The sequence below is a fragment of the Beta vulgaris genome, chromosome 6, assembly GCF_026745355.1.
Source record: "Beta vulgaris subsp. vulgaris cultivar EL10 chromosome 6, EL10.2, whole genome shotgun sequence".
NCBI classification, from domain to species: Eukaryota; Viridiplantae; Streptophyta; class Magnoliopsida; order Caryophyllales; family Amaranthaceae; genus Beta; species Beta vulgaris.
In genome coordinates this window covers 46614889-46631705 of record NC_079207.1, presented here as the reverse complement: position 1 = coordinate 46631705, position 16817 = coordinate 46614889, and the positions used below count along the sequence as shown (strand labels likewise).

The 16817-nt window shown below is 42.0% G+C and overlaps 1 protein-coding gene across 1 annotated transcript; it reads left to right on the top strand.

Moving 5' to 3' along the window:
• The first annotated feature begins 10482 nt into the window (after positions 1–10482).
• LOC104896762 (serine/threonine-protein kinase D6PK) lies at positions 10483–15035 on the top strand. The gene is made up of 3 exons (XM_010683549.4): positions 10483–10789; positions 11262–12339; positions 14028–15035. Exons 2-3 carry the CDS (start codon positions 11291–11293, stop codon positions 14872–14874), a joined length of 1896 nt encoding a protein of 631 aa, XP_010681851.1. The 5' UTR covers positions 10483–10789; positions 11262–11290; the 3' UTR covers positions 14875–15035.
• The last annotated feature ends 1782 nt before the right edge of the window (positions 15036–16817 follow it).

The window sequence follows — 16817 nt, the reverse complement described above, 5'->3', positions numbered from 1 at the left end:
CTTGGCATTGTCAATATCTTTGGAATTTTAATCTTTGGGAGTTCACCTATTCTAGTACTACTCTAGCCAAAGTAGGCTTAACTGTGAGTTCTAATGGGATTTGGTGCATTAGTGCTGGTATGATTGTTATGTCCTAAAATTTTCCTAAGCTGAAACCTGCAGGTAATGCGTTTGTCACAGCTAGAGAGCATCAGGTAGCAGCTACAGCAAGCAGAGATGAAGCATGATTATAATCCGGTTGAAAGAACATTGGATGCTAACTATGACCAAGTCAAGTAATGACGTTGGGCCAAAGAAATAGGAGGAAGTGGTTAGCCAGCAGAAGAGAAGATCTTCCTTGATTTTAGGAGTCGTGGCACCTTCATAGGAAAGTTAGTTATGCAACGTTCAAATAAGGAATAACGTTATACAAGTGTATTAGTATAAATAGAAGGGAAGACACTCTGTAAAACATAAGTCTTTACATTTGCTCTTACTTACACTCTTTCTCTCTTCTACAATTACATTATTCATAAGTGTATTTAGTATAAGCTATAAGCTGCTAGCTGCTAGCTATAAGTTGTAATCTTCTCATATAGTGGATTGGTGGACTCAATTCCACCCGCGGTTTTTACCCTCTTCCTGGGGTTTTCCGCGTCACCATTTCTTGGTGTCTTTGTCTTTTTTTGCTCCTTCTTTAATTCCGCAGCTAGTTCCTCTTGTTATTACTAGCTGTATTTGCATTAGTTGTAGATCCTCAGCTAAGTTCTGCCTGATCAGAATTTGGCATAAACAGTTTGGCGCCCACCGTGGGGCTCTACAGCTAAACTCTCATCAAAATCCCAAAAAGAAACACTTCAACCCAACTTTGAAATGGCTGACGATTCTGCTGAAGCAATGAAAGCAGCTTTGCTGAAGGCTCAAGAAGACCTTCACCGCACTCAATCTGAAGCCCAGCAGACCATTGACAGCCTCAGAAAGGATTGGATTCTGTCAAAAGTAGCAAAACGCCCAAACAACGTCCGGCGTAATTCCTAAGATGCTTGATCTCGAAGATTCCGAGCCAGTGAAGGTGAAGATGGAGCAGCTAGGTCCGACGATGAAGCAGATGAAGCTGATCCGCAGCTAGGAAAATGGCGCTCCTAGAATCTCAGAACAGGAAGATACTTCGCATGCTGACGAAGTTACCTGGAGCACCACCCCTGTGGCTGAAGAATCTCCTGATGGCTACGCCAATCCCCCTTCGTGGAAGAAATCGCAAGAGCCAGGATTCCCAAAAAGATCAAGTGACCCAGCCTCACAAGCTGTATGATGGAGCTGCGGATCCCTATGACCATGTGCTCAATATAAACAGAAGATGTGGACTCTCCATTCCTGAGCATCCTGATGAAGCCACCATGTGCAAGTCCTTCGGGCCACCTATCTGGCCTGCTTTCAATGGCTGATAAGTCTTAAGCCAGGTAGCATCCAAAATTTTGCTGCTTTAATTAACAAGTTTTATATGCAGTTTGCCAGCAGAGGTCCTAGAGAAGCAACCGGCGACTTGTACCGCATCACCCAGAAAGCAATGAAGCTGTGAGGCAGTACCTGGATCGATTCAACAAGGAGATGATCTCTGTCAAGAACCTGGATGTCCCCACCGCTATCGAAGCATTCAGGAGAGGACTAACCTATAAATCTAGATTGTATTATGAATTGACCAGGTACCCATGTGGCACATTCGAAGAGGTCAGGGCCAGAGCTATGGCTGAGATACGTGTCGAGGAGGACGAGGCGTCCAGGTACGTGAGCGAGCCTAGCTACGATCGGAAATCCCAGAACCAGAAGAAGATGATTGGCGCCATCAGCCATATCAGAAGCGCGAAAGTAAAAGTAGCCAGCAAGGCCACAGGTAAATCAGCTAAAAGATTACCCTTCCATTGCTTCCTACTGTTTTAACGTGGATGCAGGAGGCGTAGTAAACGCATAGAAAAGCTGGGAACCAACCGCTTAGGTGGCCCGCAAAAGCGACAGACCAGACAGCGAGAAGGACACCACCAAGTGGTGAGCTACATGGCGACCATGGCCATCGAACAGAAGAATGCAATGCTCTCAAAAAGGAAGTGGCTGGCTGCTCAAGAAGGGCTATCTCGAGCACTTGATGGGGAAGAAGGGGCAGCAAGAGATAAAGCTGGCCCCAGCCAGCAACAGCCTCATCCGCCACCTGAGCCCCTACACGATAAGGTAATCAATTCTATCTCTGGAGGTTCAGAAATATGTGGACTAACATACTCTGCAGCCAAGAGATTTGCTCGAGAAGGTTCCAAAACGCACCTAGCCCGCTGAGGAGTGCTGAAGAGAAAAAGCTCAGAAGCATGACCATCAGCTTCGACGAAGAAGATGGAGATGAGGAAGCTGATAATCATGACGGCCTCGTCGTATCTCTCACCGTCAGCAATTGCCTCATGAAGCGAGTCTTGATAGACAATGGCAGCTCAGCTAATATCATTTTCAAAAGCGCTCTAGAAAGCATGGGGCTGCAGGAAGCTGATATCCTCAGGAAAGCAACCGTTCTGTTCGGGTTCAATGGCGAGCCAGCTACAACGCTCGGGGAGATCGTGCTGCCCACCTATGCAAAAGGAGTCAACCTCCAAACCAGGTTCAATGTGGTAGATTGTCCCTCAGCATACAAATATCATAATGGGGACACCATGGATCCACAAAATGCGAGCTGTACCTAACCTATCACCAGACTATTAAGTTCCCTACCAAGTGGGGAGTGCAAGAAATCAGGGCGATCGCAAGCTGGCTAGGGAATGCTATAGCATATCTCTAAAAGCAAAAAAGGAATCTATCTAGCAATTACAGCAAGGTCCAGCGCCAGCCAAGCCACAGATCAAGATGTAGATGAAGTGGCGTTGGACCCAGCAAAGCCAGAGCAGACCGTGCAGATTGGGGCATCCCTGCCAGCTGAGGAGAAAGCGGATTATTGAATTCTTAAAGAAAAATATAAGCTGTTTCGCGTGGAGCCATGAAGATATGGTAGGCATTGAGCCTGACATCATACCCATAAGCTAAACGTGATCCTAATCAAAGCCCGTGAAGCAGAAAAGAAGGAAGTTTGCTCCAGAAAGAAATATGATAGTCAACGAGGAGGTGGACAAGCTACTCAAAGCTGGCAAAATCCGAGAAGTCAAATATCCCGACTGGCTAGCTAACGTGGTGGTTGTTGGAAAGAAAAATGGCAAATGGCGGTGTGCATCGATTTTACAGACCTCAATAAGGCGTGCCCCAAAGATCCATTCCCGCTGCCACATATTGATGCATTGGTGGATACTACAGCTGGCCATGAGAGGCTAACGTTCCTAAATGCATACTCAGGTTACAATCAGATACTAATGGATCCTGCAGACAAGAAAAGACCGCCTTCATGACTGAAAGAGGCATCTATTGCTATAAGGTAATGCCCTTTGGGCTAAAAAATGCGGGTGCCACCTACCAGCGGCTAGTCAACAAGATGTTCGAGAAGCAGCTGGGGGACACAATGGAAGTCTAATAATAGACATGCTGGTCAAAACAAAGAAAGCAAGAACATGTGGACCACCTGCAGGAAACCTTCGAAGTCTTAAAGAAGTATGGGATGAAGCTTAATCCTAGCAAGTGTTCCTTCGGTGTCCCAGCAGGCAAGTTTTTGGGGTACATAGTCACCCAGCGAGGAATAGAAGCCAATCCCAGCCAAGTACAAGCACTAGTCAATATTCAATCACCACGAAATCTGAAAGAGGTCCAGAAGCTGACAGGAGAGGTAGCTGCGCTGAACAGATTCATATCCAGATCATCCGACAAGTGCCACTGTTTTACAACGTGCTAAAAAAGAATAAAGGATTCAACTGGACAGATGAGCATGAAGCTGCATTGCAGGATCTGAAGGCCTACTGGCTCAACCTCCCTCTATCAAAGCCATCTACAGGAGAGACTCTCCAGCTGTATCTAGCTGTTAGCAGCAAAGCGGTAAGTGCGGTACTAGCCAGGGAAGCTGAAAATCAACAACTCCCAGTTTATTACGTTAGCAAATCCTTGCTAGATGCTGAAACCAGGTACACATCACTTGAAAAATTAGTGTTAGCTTTATATATGGCATCTCGTAAGTTGAGCACTATTTTGAGTCTCACCCCATTCATGTTATGACTAATTACCCCATCAAAGCAGTATTACGAAAACCTGAGCATTCAGGGAGAATGGCCAAATGGGCCATATCCCTGAGTGCACATGACATTAGGTATCTACCCAGGACAGCTATAAAACGCAAGCCCTAGCTGACTTTGTGGCGACTTTAGCCCTGACTAGCAGCTACCGCTGAAGAAGAGGTGCGCCACATTAACAAAGTAGGTAAATCAGGCTCCTGGCAGCTGTACGTGGACGGATCCTCAAACTTCAGAGGGGCTGACCTAGGTATAGTGCTAAAGTCGCCACAAGGGGACATGATAGTACGCGCTATCTGCTGCGATTTTAAAGCTACCAACAATGAAGGCTGAATATGAGGCCTTAATGCAGGTATGATACTAGCCATGATTTAAAAGCTAACAGTTTGGTGTCTTCAGTGATTCGTTGCTAATAGTAAGCCAGGTAAATGGAGAGTACGCAGCTAAAGATTCTAAAATGGCCTCTTACCTGAGCTAGCCAAAGACAAAGCCAAGTTATTCGAAGAGTTCAGCATAAAACAGATCCCAAGGGACCAGAATACCAAGGCCGACGCCCTAGCTAACCTCGGATCAGCACTCAGAAAATGCGATTTCAAATCAATACCTATAGCCCACCTAGCTGAGCCAGCTATCAGCAAAGAGGTAAACATGGTGCATGTAGACAGCCAGGCAGGAAACTAGCTGGACCCAGCCAATCATCGATTTTCTGGAGAGGGGCATCTTGCCAGAAGATAAGCTGGAAGCTAGGAAGCTGCGAATGAAAGCCACAAGATATCATGTTATTTTCGGCACTCTATTCAAAAGAGCTTGCGCCAGCTAGACTATTACAAAGATGCTTGGAGAAAGACCAGTGGGAGCCACACTCAAGGAATTCCATGAAGGTGAATGCGGGTCTCATGCAGCTGGAAGAAGCCTATCAAACAAAATCCTAGCATACGGGTATTATTGGCCAACCATGCGTGCTGATGCTAAGAAGTATGTACAAAAATGCGAAAGCTGCCAGAAACACAGGTGACACATCAGCCAGCTGAGATATTGCACCCACCTTAACACCCTGGCCTTTCATGAGGTGGGGCATGGACATTGTGGGGAAATACCGTAGCTCCAGGGCAAAAAGTTTTCATGCTAGCACTCACGACTACTTCTCCAAATGGATCGAAGCTGGGGCATTCCAGCAGGTGAGAGATAAAGAAGTAATATCCTTTTTGCATACTAACATTATCTGCAGATTCGGGGTACCTAGCGAAATTTTTGTGATAACGGATCACAATTCATAATGACAAGGAACAATTCTGTCCTGATAACTTCCACACCTAGATACCCGCAAGCTAACGGACAAGCTGAGTCCAGCAATAAAGTAATATCAATGGCATTAAAGGCGCCTAAAAGCTAAGAAAGGAAATGGGTAGAAGAACTACCTAAGGTGCTTGGGCAAACAGAACAACACCAAGAGGCGCCACAGGAAGAACTCCTTTTCACTTGTGTATGGGCGAGGCGGTGTACCTGCGGAAGTAGCTGTCCCTACAGCTAGATATGGATTGATGACCTCCTTAAGCCAACGACAAAGAGCGCTTAGATGACCTAGATTCCATCGAGGAGTTAAGAGATAATGCATTAATACGGATGGCTGCACAACAGCAAATAGTGGCTCGTAGCTTCAACAAGAATGTCAAAGCCAAGGTATTCAAGGTAGGAGATTGGGTTCTAAGGAAAGTTCCAAATACCCAAGAGGTCAATGCAGGTAAGTTAGGGATCAGCTGGGAAGGCCCCTATCTAATTGATCAAGTAGTTGGAAAAGGAGCTTATCGCCTAACTACTAAAGATGGAAAAGCAGTACCTAGAAGCTGGAACGCTTCTCACCTTAAGCTATATCATTTCTAACCTGGGGCATTAGCCAGGTTACTACCGGGCCAAAGACGCCAGAATCTTTAAAGGCAACCATTGTTTTGCACAAAGCATTGGTCCACCAGGTAAACAACAAATTAATTTTGCTAACGACTTAAGTATTTTGTGCTCGTACAGCAAGCCATCTAAGTCCACTTCATACGCAGGTAAACGCAAGGGGTCGCAGCACCTAGGTGGGTAGCTGGAATTTCAAGATCCAGCTGCAAGGTCGTAGCACCAGCTTGAGCAGCTAAGGGTTAGAGCACCAGAATTTAGCTGAATGGTCGTAGCACCAAGGAAACGGGCCCAACCTAAGTTGAACAACACTTACACCAGGTAAATAAGTTGTTCTAATATCTAAGAACAAAAAAACATGCATGTAACATAAGTATTTATCAAAGTGTCAACAGCTAAGATCAAAAGGCAAAAGCATAAGTCCAAACGATTAAATAGCTAAAAGAAAATATGTTCTTACAAAAACACATTGCCCCCATGGACAATGGTAAAAGTACCAAAGCTGATTAAAACTAAATTGTTCCAGAAAGTGCTGAAAAAACTAAGAAGCTACGCTGGCATCATCACCGACAGTTTCGTCCTTGCCAGTTGGAGCAGCACCCTCTGGCTGGTTGAGTAAAGGAGGAGATCCAGCTGTAGACTGCTCTGAGTCGTCTGCCTTGCCACCTGTAGCTAGAGCCTCCAGTGCAGCCATAGAGTCCAGCTTGAGGAATCTGTCAATGTAAAAATTGACACCCTTGTCATCCAGCTTCTTGAACTTTATCAGGTATGCTAGCTTCGCAGTTTCAATAATTTTAGCTTCAGCTTGAACGTCCAAAACCCTCTCCTCAGCATCTCTGACAGCTGTAGTCAGGCGTGCATTTTCTTTTTCCGCCTCAGCTATCTTCTCATCTTTCTCCAGCCTCTCTTTTTCAATTAGTTTTTGCTCAGCAGCTAACCTGCTCTCAGCATCCAACCGGGACTGTTTCTCCCTCTCCAGCTTAGCTTGGTGGCTCAAGTTGTCCTTTTGCAGACGAGCCACCTTATCTTGAAGAGTGGCAACAGTCCGCAAGCTGTCCCTGGCAGCTATGCAGCTCTGGGAAAGCTGGCGTATCAATGAAAAGCGTAAGTATAAGCAGCAACAATAATATTCATAGTATGGAATAAATCATAAAGCGTTACTAACCTGAAGGGATAGCTGAACAGCATGGTTCAACACAACCTCAGGGTCTTGTCCTTTTAACCTCTTTTGTGCAGCCGAAAACACAAGCTTGTCAGCTGCAGGCCAGATCCCACCTTCTAGACCTTCCTCAGCTAGGAAGTCTGCAGGGAAGCTCACAAGGACTTCATCTCTAGGAGAATCAGTCGTAATGTCGATAGTAGTTGGGATGGTGGATGAGCGTAGGTGCTTGCGAGGAACCCTCTCAACCTGAGATTGCCCAGAAGAGGCGGCTGATCTCTTCCTATTCTTCAGCCTGTCCATAGCCTCATCGGATAAATTGCTAGATCTTGCTGGAGCTGCATGAATAAGGAAAACCTAGTTGGCCTAATGTCTAAGAATCATAAGCAAAACAGAACCTTCACAAAAACTAAAATTACCTGTTGACATCGAGTTGGTACGAGAAGAAGCCTTAGAGTCTAGGGGTAGAACCTCAGTAGGAGCTGTGAAGGTGCGTTCCTCAATGGGGAAATTAAGCAGTTCTGGTAGTCTCTCAGCTTGCTCGGGTATCTGGGAAACAATGGGGCCAAGACCTGCAAGGGAAACAAGGTAAGAACCTAGTTAATTCATTTTTAGGAGCAAAGCGCAAATTGAACAGATAAGTACCTTTAGTAGACCAACCCCCAACTAGAAGGCTCCCAGCTTCGCCCAGCGAATCTTTCACTACGAAGAAATACCTAGTCTTCCATATGGAATCTGATGCAATTGTGCCTTCTATTAAAGGGGGGAAGGGAGCCTTAGCCCTAAAAGTAATGAAACCCTTGCCCGATTTTCTAACACTGTAGGCAGTCAAAAGCTCGTTTAGAGAGAAGGGGTTGTGCCATGTTTTAGTTAAGGTCTCTAGAGTAAGGCAGGTTTTCCAAAAAGCTGGCATCAGCTGGCCAGGGGATAGGTGCAAAACCTCCATAAAAGACCTAGTGAGGGGGGAAAATGTGTAATTATACCCTAGATAGAAAGGATGCTCAGAGTAGCAAATGTAATCTTCCGGGCAGGTTTCGGGCCTGCATGTGGGAGTAAGAAGGATAATCTGAGTGTTTTCAGGAAAACCCCCCAGAACTTTGAGCACCTCTATATCTCGCTCAGTAACAGACGAAGCGACGTCATCTATAGCTCTACCCATTAGAGAAGAAGAAAAGATCTAAAAAATTCCTGAGGAAGAAAGCGAGAGAAAGAAATTTTACCTGAGAAGAAGAGGAGTTCGCAAGGAAGTGAAGTAAAGCTTCAGAAAAGGGTGAAAGTTCCTTAAATACTGGTAGCTCAACGGTAGTTTAAGCCAACGGATAAGTATTTAATGTTGCGTAAAATTTATCTTTTAGATGTTGATAAGTAATCAATTACCTGATGAGTTTATCTTTTCCCAAGAAAATTTTCTTTTTTAGCGATTAAAAGAGTTTATCTCCTAAGTAAAAGTTTTTATCTTCAAACGTTTTAATTCCTCAGGAAAAAAGATAAAAATTTGAGAAATATAAGTTTATCTTAATCTTAAGTCCTTTTGCTAACAGTTTGTTTTGATTGGTAACTTGCGATTTTAACTCAGCTACACCTAGGTTGGCATCACAAGTTATGGGTAATTGTTATGTCCTAAAATTTTCCTAAGCTGAAACCTGCAGGTAATGCGTTTGTCACAGCTAGAGAGCATCAGGTAGCAGCTACAGCAAGCAGAGATGAAGCATGATTAAACCGGTTGAAAGAACATTGGATGCTAACTATGACCAAGTCAAGTAATGACGTTGGGCCAAAGAAATAGGAGGAAGTGGTTAGCCAGCAGAAGAGAAGATCTCCCTTGATTCTAGGAGTCGTGGCACCTTCATAGGAAAGTTAGTTATGCAACGTTCAAATAAGGAATAACGTTATACAAGTGTATTAGTATAAATAGAAGGGAAGACACTCTGTAAAACATAAGTCTTTACATTTGCTCTTACTTACACTCTTTCTCTCCTCTACAATTATAGTATTCTTAAGTGTATTTAGTATAAGCTATAAGCTGCTAGCTGCTAGCTATAAGTTGTAATCTTCTCATATAGTGGATTGGTGGACTCAATTCCACCCGCGGTTTTTACCCTCTTCCTGGGGATTTCCGCGTCACCATTTCTTGGTGTCTTTGTCTTTTCTTTGCTCCTTCTTTAAATTCCGCAGCTAGTTCCTCTTGTTATTACTAGCTGTATTTGCATTAGTTGTAGATCCTCAGCTAAAATCTGCCTGATCAGAATTTGGCATAAACAATGATCACACTCAATAACTCACTGCATGAATTTGTTTATATGGTCTTATCGATCCATCAATAAGTGATCCCTCTAACGGTTTTCTTGTGAGTATGCACGCTTTGACGGAATATAACCCGTATATAGTTGTTTGACGCTGGATATAGAGTTGTCAATGTCTTCGGGATGCGCAAATGATCCTTAGAGCTCTTCACTCATTGATGGGATGTTGATGCCTGTAGAAGGGGCGGCGCGCATGTGCGGAGACTAATTCTTTTCCTCAAAACATTCAATGAAATGTATAAACAAGAAAGTTATATATAAATGAGGTAAGGGACTATAAAACCACCAATGTGGGACATTAAACTTTTTGCTCTTTCGAAGCAAAAATTGGGGTGAGAAATATTAGCACTCCACCACTAACTCCAGACTGCCTTACACATGACCCCATTAAAATACCTTTTTTTATTCCTTTTTCCCCCTATTTCTCCCATATCCATTTCACTCCGCACTCATTGTTCTATGTCAAAATCTAAGTCATGCCTGAGTAAAAGATGGAGATTTTTTTTTATTTGCAATAAAAATTTCAATAAATTATTTTCTTTGTACGTCTAAGGCATGTCCAAGTCAACGCGAGAGATTCTAAATTAATGGCAAGATTCCGATAAGATAGCTGCGAATGATGTTGATAAAGGGTGATCTAATACCATTTTCTAAAAAATGTGATTTTCCACAAAAAGTTGTTTGTAAAAAATTGTTTCTAATAAATTTTCTTAATAATAGTTATGCAATACTATTCATCCACAAAATGCATTAGATAGTGCATCTCCAAAAGACTACATTATATCTGGTAATTTGGGTCTTAAGCTCTTGCTTCAACACCCAAAATGATCAAATTTCAAGGGCGCCGCACCTTACTCTCATGTTCATGTTCCCTCTCTAATCTGAAGAAATTCAACATTACTTAATTAAGAATAACTGAAAACAATGCATTAAACAAACCACTTAAAAGAGGAAAGTAACTTTCACCCTTGTTCTAAACATCCAAAAATTGTTAGAAAAACGACGAAACATAACAACCCACGTTCTTTTTTTTTCTCCGACACCTCTTTTTCCTTGCTTTTCTTTCTCTGTCTTCTCAACTGTTTACGATCGGATCTGGAAAAATTAATAATATTGGGTTGAACCATAAAAAGAAATAATTCAATTCAATAAAGAAAATGAAAGTTAGCTAAAGTTTTCTCACTTTTCTAAGTTCATCTCTCACTTTCACTCACTCAACCCACATGATCAGTCTCTTTCTCCGCATTCCCATATCACTCTTTTCACAGGTTCTTTTTTTCTGCCTTTCTCTTTTCATTTGATTTTTTTTTTTTCTGTTTTTCTTCCCCTAGTTTTCTTGAGTTTTTCGATTCTGAATTTGGGTTCAATGGGTTGATTGTGTAATGGGTTTTCATGCATTGCTTGCAACGCTACTTTTGGGATGTCTTGGAACTTACTGCTGCTTTTTTATGCTTCAATTTATGGTTTACGTAGGAGTTTGTTTAATGCATTTTTGATTGAATTTGTTAAGCGGGTTTCATTGAATTGTTTGGTGTTTTTTTTTAATAGAAATTTGCATTATATTAAGTTGGTTGGAGAAATAATTTAGGTTTATTTAGATTGTTTATTGGGTTTTAATGCAGTTTCTTTAAGTTATTTGACCAATAATTGAGGTACTGAGATCGTTTCTGAATTTAATATGTTTTCCAATGATTATCTTGGACAAGAATCAATTTGGTGAACTGGGTTTTATTGTTACAGGGTGTTATTAGCATCTATCCATTCCTTTAATGGATTCTGTTGGTGATGCCATAACCATCATGATGAAAACTCAGAATTCTGCATGTATAGTTGGCAAAAATTCAGGTGATTCTCTTGTCACTCCGTCGCAACATTTGTATGCTAAGATACCCAGTTCTGAACATTCAGCTGCTGTAAATCATGGTATAAAATCAGCTCACCAACAGAATGGGTTTTCGAAAAGCAAGACACATACACTCAAGAGTCAATTGGAAGCGAAAAGCTTGTATGACGTAGGGGATAATTCGAGTTGTGATCAGGTTTCTGGGTTTGAATCCAAATGTTGCATTGAACAATCTGAGACCTGTGATTCAAACAACTCCGTTGGTGTAGCAGCTTTTAGGGTAGACAGAAGTGTAAAAGATGGATTGCTAGTTAACCCATTAGCCCCTCAATCAGAACACACTTGTCCTAGCCCTCAAAACAGTTTTCACTCTGCCACTCAATCTATAGAAGGCAAAGAAAGTTTAACCACCACAGAATCAAGTGATTGTCATAGTAGTATCGAGAAATTGGGTGAAAGTGGTGAGGTTAGTCAGTCTTTTGACTTTGTGGAGAGTAGAAAAGTGAGTAGTACTTACAGATGCAGCACAGGCAGTGATGTTAGCGATGAAAGCAGTTCTAGTAGCATAAGTAGCACCATGTACAAGCCTCATAAAGTTAATGACTCCAGATGGATTGCTATTCGCAAAGCTCAATCTCATTATGGGTTGCTGCAGTTAAACCACTTTAGGCTTCTGAAGCAATTAGGGTGTGGAGACATAGGGAAGGTATATCTTGCTGAATTGGTTGGGACCAGAACTTATTTCGCAATGAAGGTCATGAACAAAGCAGCTTTGGAGAGCCGGAAGAAACTCTCGAGGGCTCAAACTGAAAGAGAGATTCTTCAGTCTCTGGATCACCCATTTTTGCCCACACTGTATTCACATTTTGAAACGGAAAATCATTCTTGTTTGGTGATGGAGTTCTGTCCTGGAGGCGATCTGCACTCTCTTAGGCAGAGACAACCTCATAAATGCTTTCCTGAGCATGCTGCTAGGTGGGATATTCTTGGCCTTAATAATTGCATGGATATTCTATTCTGGAAAGATTATTATCTGTTGTCCGGTATAGTTTCAATTGGTCTTGTATATTTACTCCATGATTGTTTAACTTTAATTGCCTATAATATCTCATGAAATTATTTGATGTTATGAAGCATAAAACTAGTATTCAGATTATTGTCATCATGTAGGCGTTGATGTTATCCCGACTGCTGTAATATTAAATTATACATGTATCCAAGTCTAACTTCATAGTTTATAAAATTTTTCTCCTAATGTAAAATTAAATGGTGAATTTGAGTAAGAAATGTTTGAGGGAGGATTTTTCATATTTTTTTTTGGATTCATGTACTTTCAACTGAAATTTTTTCAAGATATGTGCAACATCAGAAGCTCTATATTTGAGAAGGTAGAACGTGTTTCAGAGTATAAGTGTGACAACCTTGAAATTTTTTGTGTTGTTATGTGTATGTTTTGGTAGGGGGGTTTGCTCTATGGTAACTGAACTACAACATTCTGTTCAGGCTTGGAACATAAAAGGCGTTTAGAGAAGTTGGTTTTCATATCAAATAATTTGGACACATTACTGAATTGATACGATTCTATTAATCTAAGAAAATGTTCATGTATTAAGGGAAGTGATGTTCTGAATACTTAGGAAGGAGAATGTCAAGGAAAATAACGAGAAGAATCTTTTGTTATTGGAGAAGGTTCTTTTTTTTGTTTGTTTGAGGGCTCGAACAAAAAAAATTATTTACTCAGGGTTTGAGTCTCCGAAATTTGATGGGAATGACATTGTTTGTTGCTATCTTTTTACTTTTTATTACAAAGTATTTCCAGTGTGAGGATGGGGAGGTATCTTTGCTGCAAATTCACTACAAGCATGGTCAAGATTGTGAAAATATATGGGTCTACAGGCTTTATACAATAGCTGTTTGTTTCATGTGATTAGTCTTTCTTATAAGCCATAACATATAATAGCTTTAGGTCGGTCTTTGCTAACTATTAATCTTGTTTTGCCTGACACTATCCAGTATATATATAGATGTTTTCCCTACGTCGAGGCCATTTCTTTTTTTGCGACTTTTGAGTTGTTTGATTTACATGACCTTCCCTTGTCCTTAACATATGTCTGTTGGTAGATTTTACGATAAAATTTTGTATAACAGCATAAAGATTTGTGCATGAGCCTTTGGGGTAACTTTGTAACAGTTTCCTGTGCTGCCAAATCTGTCGTGGAGCTTTGTTTCCTATATGGTGAAGCTTTTTCCCCATTACTTCTGTCTCAGACCTGAATGGCCTTATTGTTTATTTACCATATTTTTCATTCACTATTATGGACATTCACGAGTTATTATTGCAAACGATAAACTTCCAACTGCTGAAAAGACCCAGCTGCGACTCTATAATGAAATATGAAAGAATTATGGTATAGACTATTATAGAGTATAAATGACCGAAAATAAGCTTTTCTAAAATCTGCATTGGACAATCTTGCATAGCATATGCTTCCCATATGCTTAAGTTTGTAACAGTGATGTTTGCCAGATGTGATATCATTGCGTCGTCATCTCTCCCTCGACCACTTGTAGCTTCTGGATTAGTTGTTCCATTAAACAAGGGGAACAGTGTCTACCTGATGGAAACTCTATCTGCTAGTGGTCTGACTGTTTTTATTTGACAGATTTTTTGTTGCAGAGATTCTCCTTGCCTTGGAGTACCTCCATATGCTTGGTATCATCTACCGGGATCTAAAGCCAGAGAATGTCTTAGTTAGAGAAGATGGACACATAATGCTTTCTGATTTTGACCTTTCTCTAAGATGTGCTGTCCGCCCAACGCTTGTCAAGTCATCAAACTCAAGCATGGAGTCCAAAAGCTCAGCATACTGTGTTGAACCTTCTTGTATGATTCAGCCTGCATGTTTTTCGCCACGCTTCTTGTTCAACAAACCCAAGAAAGCTAAGAAACCCAAATCTAAGAATGAAAATTATTCTCAAGGCTGCCCTCTGCCAGAGCTTCTTGCTGAACCAACAAATGCTCGATCAATGTCATTTGTGGGAACCCATGAATACTTGGCGCCTGAAATCATAAAAGGTGAAGGGCACGGTAGTGCTGTAGATTGGTGGACATTTGGAATCTTTCTTTATGAGTTACTGTTTGGAAAAACACCCTTCAAAGGGCAGGGTAACCGTGCTACATTGTTTAATGTGGTGGGTCAGCCCCTAAGGTTTCCAGACTCCCCTTCTGTAAGCTTTGCTGCAAGAGACTTGATCAGAGGTTTACTAGTGAAGGAGCCACAGCATCGTCTTGCCTATAGGCGAGGTGCCACTGAAATCAAGCAGCATCCGTTCTTTCAGAGTATTAATTGGGCACTCATTCGCTGTGCTACCCCGCCTGATGTTCCCAGGCCTTTCTTGCTTTCATCTGTGCTAACTGCTGATCTTCCTACTGCATCTGCCACAAAAGCTACGATGCCTGGTCTTGATGTGAAACCACCGGGTAACTATATTGAGATTGATTTCTTCTGATTCTTTGTGATCATTTTGTCAGTGTTTTTCTCGTTCATGCAATTGTCATGTGAAATTGTTCATACATTGAGGGGAAATGCATTAGACGTTTGTATTAGATATGAAAAAGAATTTGAGAAATTGCAAAGTACATTGAATAGATAATGAAGTGTGTGTATATATGTGCTCTTCTGTCTAACCAGCGTTTTTGCATTTTTCTGTTTAGACTAAATTGCTAATACTACGATGCGCACTGATAATCTTCCTGCAATCAGTTGGACTTAACAGTACATGCATGATTTTTGTGAAATAATGACCTACGCCTTGCGATTAGGCATGAGCCTCAAATATATCTATTCAATATTGTGGCCACTAGCAATTAGCAAGGAGGGCTAAGTAAGCCTATGTGGACCTGTCCTATACTAATCCTTATAATTACTCTTCCAAAAAAAAAGTGGGTTTTAACCAGAAATGCCTGACATAAAACTCTTCTTATCTGGACGTGAATGACCTAAAAAACTTTGCGTCAACCTTGAGTCAGCTGTTATTTTACTTATTATGACAAACCTGGAAATCGTAGCAAAATTGTTGCAACGGAAGCGATTAAACAAACAATAAACTCAAGAAAGCGAATAAAAGAACACACAAGATTTAACGAGGTTCACTATCAATTTGATAGCTACGTCCTCAAGGCAGGGGAAAAGATTGTTTCACTATGAACGAGATGATTACAAGTACAATAGAGAAGATTCAATTATATTGAATCTCAAAGACTCTCTCTAATCTCCTCTATTGTGTTTTCTCTAATCTCTCTCTCTAATATTTTGTGGTAAAAAGCCCTAAATATGACAAAACATATTTATATGAAGTCTAAGAAGGTAGGTCGTAGTCGTCAAGTAAAAACCGGATCGAAAATCGCCTTCGCGTGCTGGCCCGTGTCGCACCTCGCGACCAAGCACGCTGCAGCGAGAGCAGCAGAAGCTGTGCGCTGCGTCGCACCCCGCGACCAGCGTCGCACCTCGCGACCAAGCTTGGCACAGCGAGCGAGTAAAAAGATCTGATGGGCGCGCGTCACACCTTGCGACCATTGTCCCGGCTCGCGGCCCAGCTCGCAAGTCATACTCACAAATCTCCACCTTGACTTGCATCTACCACACGACTCCACCTCGAAACAATCAACCAAGCATATATCTCTTCAACAGTACTCGAGATACTCTTTCCCCTCCTGCAGTTGCATCTTTAACCCGATGCCGGGATTGCCCACTTTATCCCGGGGCCGGGATTGCCTCCACCTTGAGGCACAACCTCTCACAAGGTCATATGTGACTATCAACGTTCAACAAGTCCAATCAATGTTTGAACTTGTGAACTGGAACTGGCTTGGTGAACATATCAGCTGGGTTGTCAGCAGTCCCAACTTCCTTCACCACTATCATCTTCTCACTCCTCAGAAAATGGTACCTTACATCAATGTGTTTAGTTCTATCATGATGCACCTGATCCTTGGCAAGATAAATAGCACTCAAGCTATCACAATACACAGTCGCACGATCATGGTGTAGACCCAGATCACTAACCAAACCACGTAGCCATATACCTTCCTTTGCTACAGCAGTCAAAGCCATGTACTCAGCCTCCGTAGTAGACAGAGTCACTGAAGGTTGCAAAGTAGCCTTCCAACTAACCACAGACCCTCCTAGAGTGTATACATACTCAGTCATCGATCTTCTAGTGTCTATATCACCTGCATAGTCTGAATCAGAATATCCGGTCACCAAACAGTCAGTATCATTCCCATAAATGAGACCCACATCTGCCATTCCTTTCAAATAGCGGAAAATCCGCTTCACTGCCTGCCAGTGTTCCTTCCCTGGTTGAGTCATAAACCTGCTCACAACACTAACAGCATGTGCTAAATCTGGCCTAGTGCAAACCATAGCATACATCAGACTACCAACAGCACT

Excerpts from the sequence above, each read along its gene's own strand:
- LOC104896762 (XM_010683549.4), top strand. The coding sequence starts at position 11,291 with ATGGATTCTGTTGGTGATGCCATAACCATCATGATGAAAACTCAGAAT. Across the intron at positions 12,340-14,027 it reads TTTCCTGAGCATGCTGCTAG|ATTTTTTGTTGCAGAGATTC; the intron begins GTGGGATATTCT and ends TTTATTTGACAG.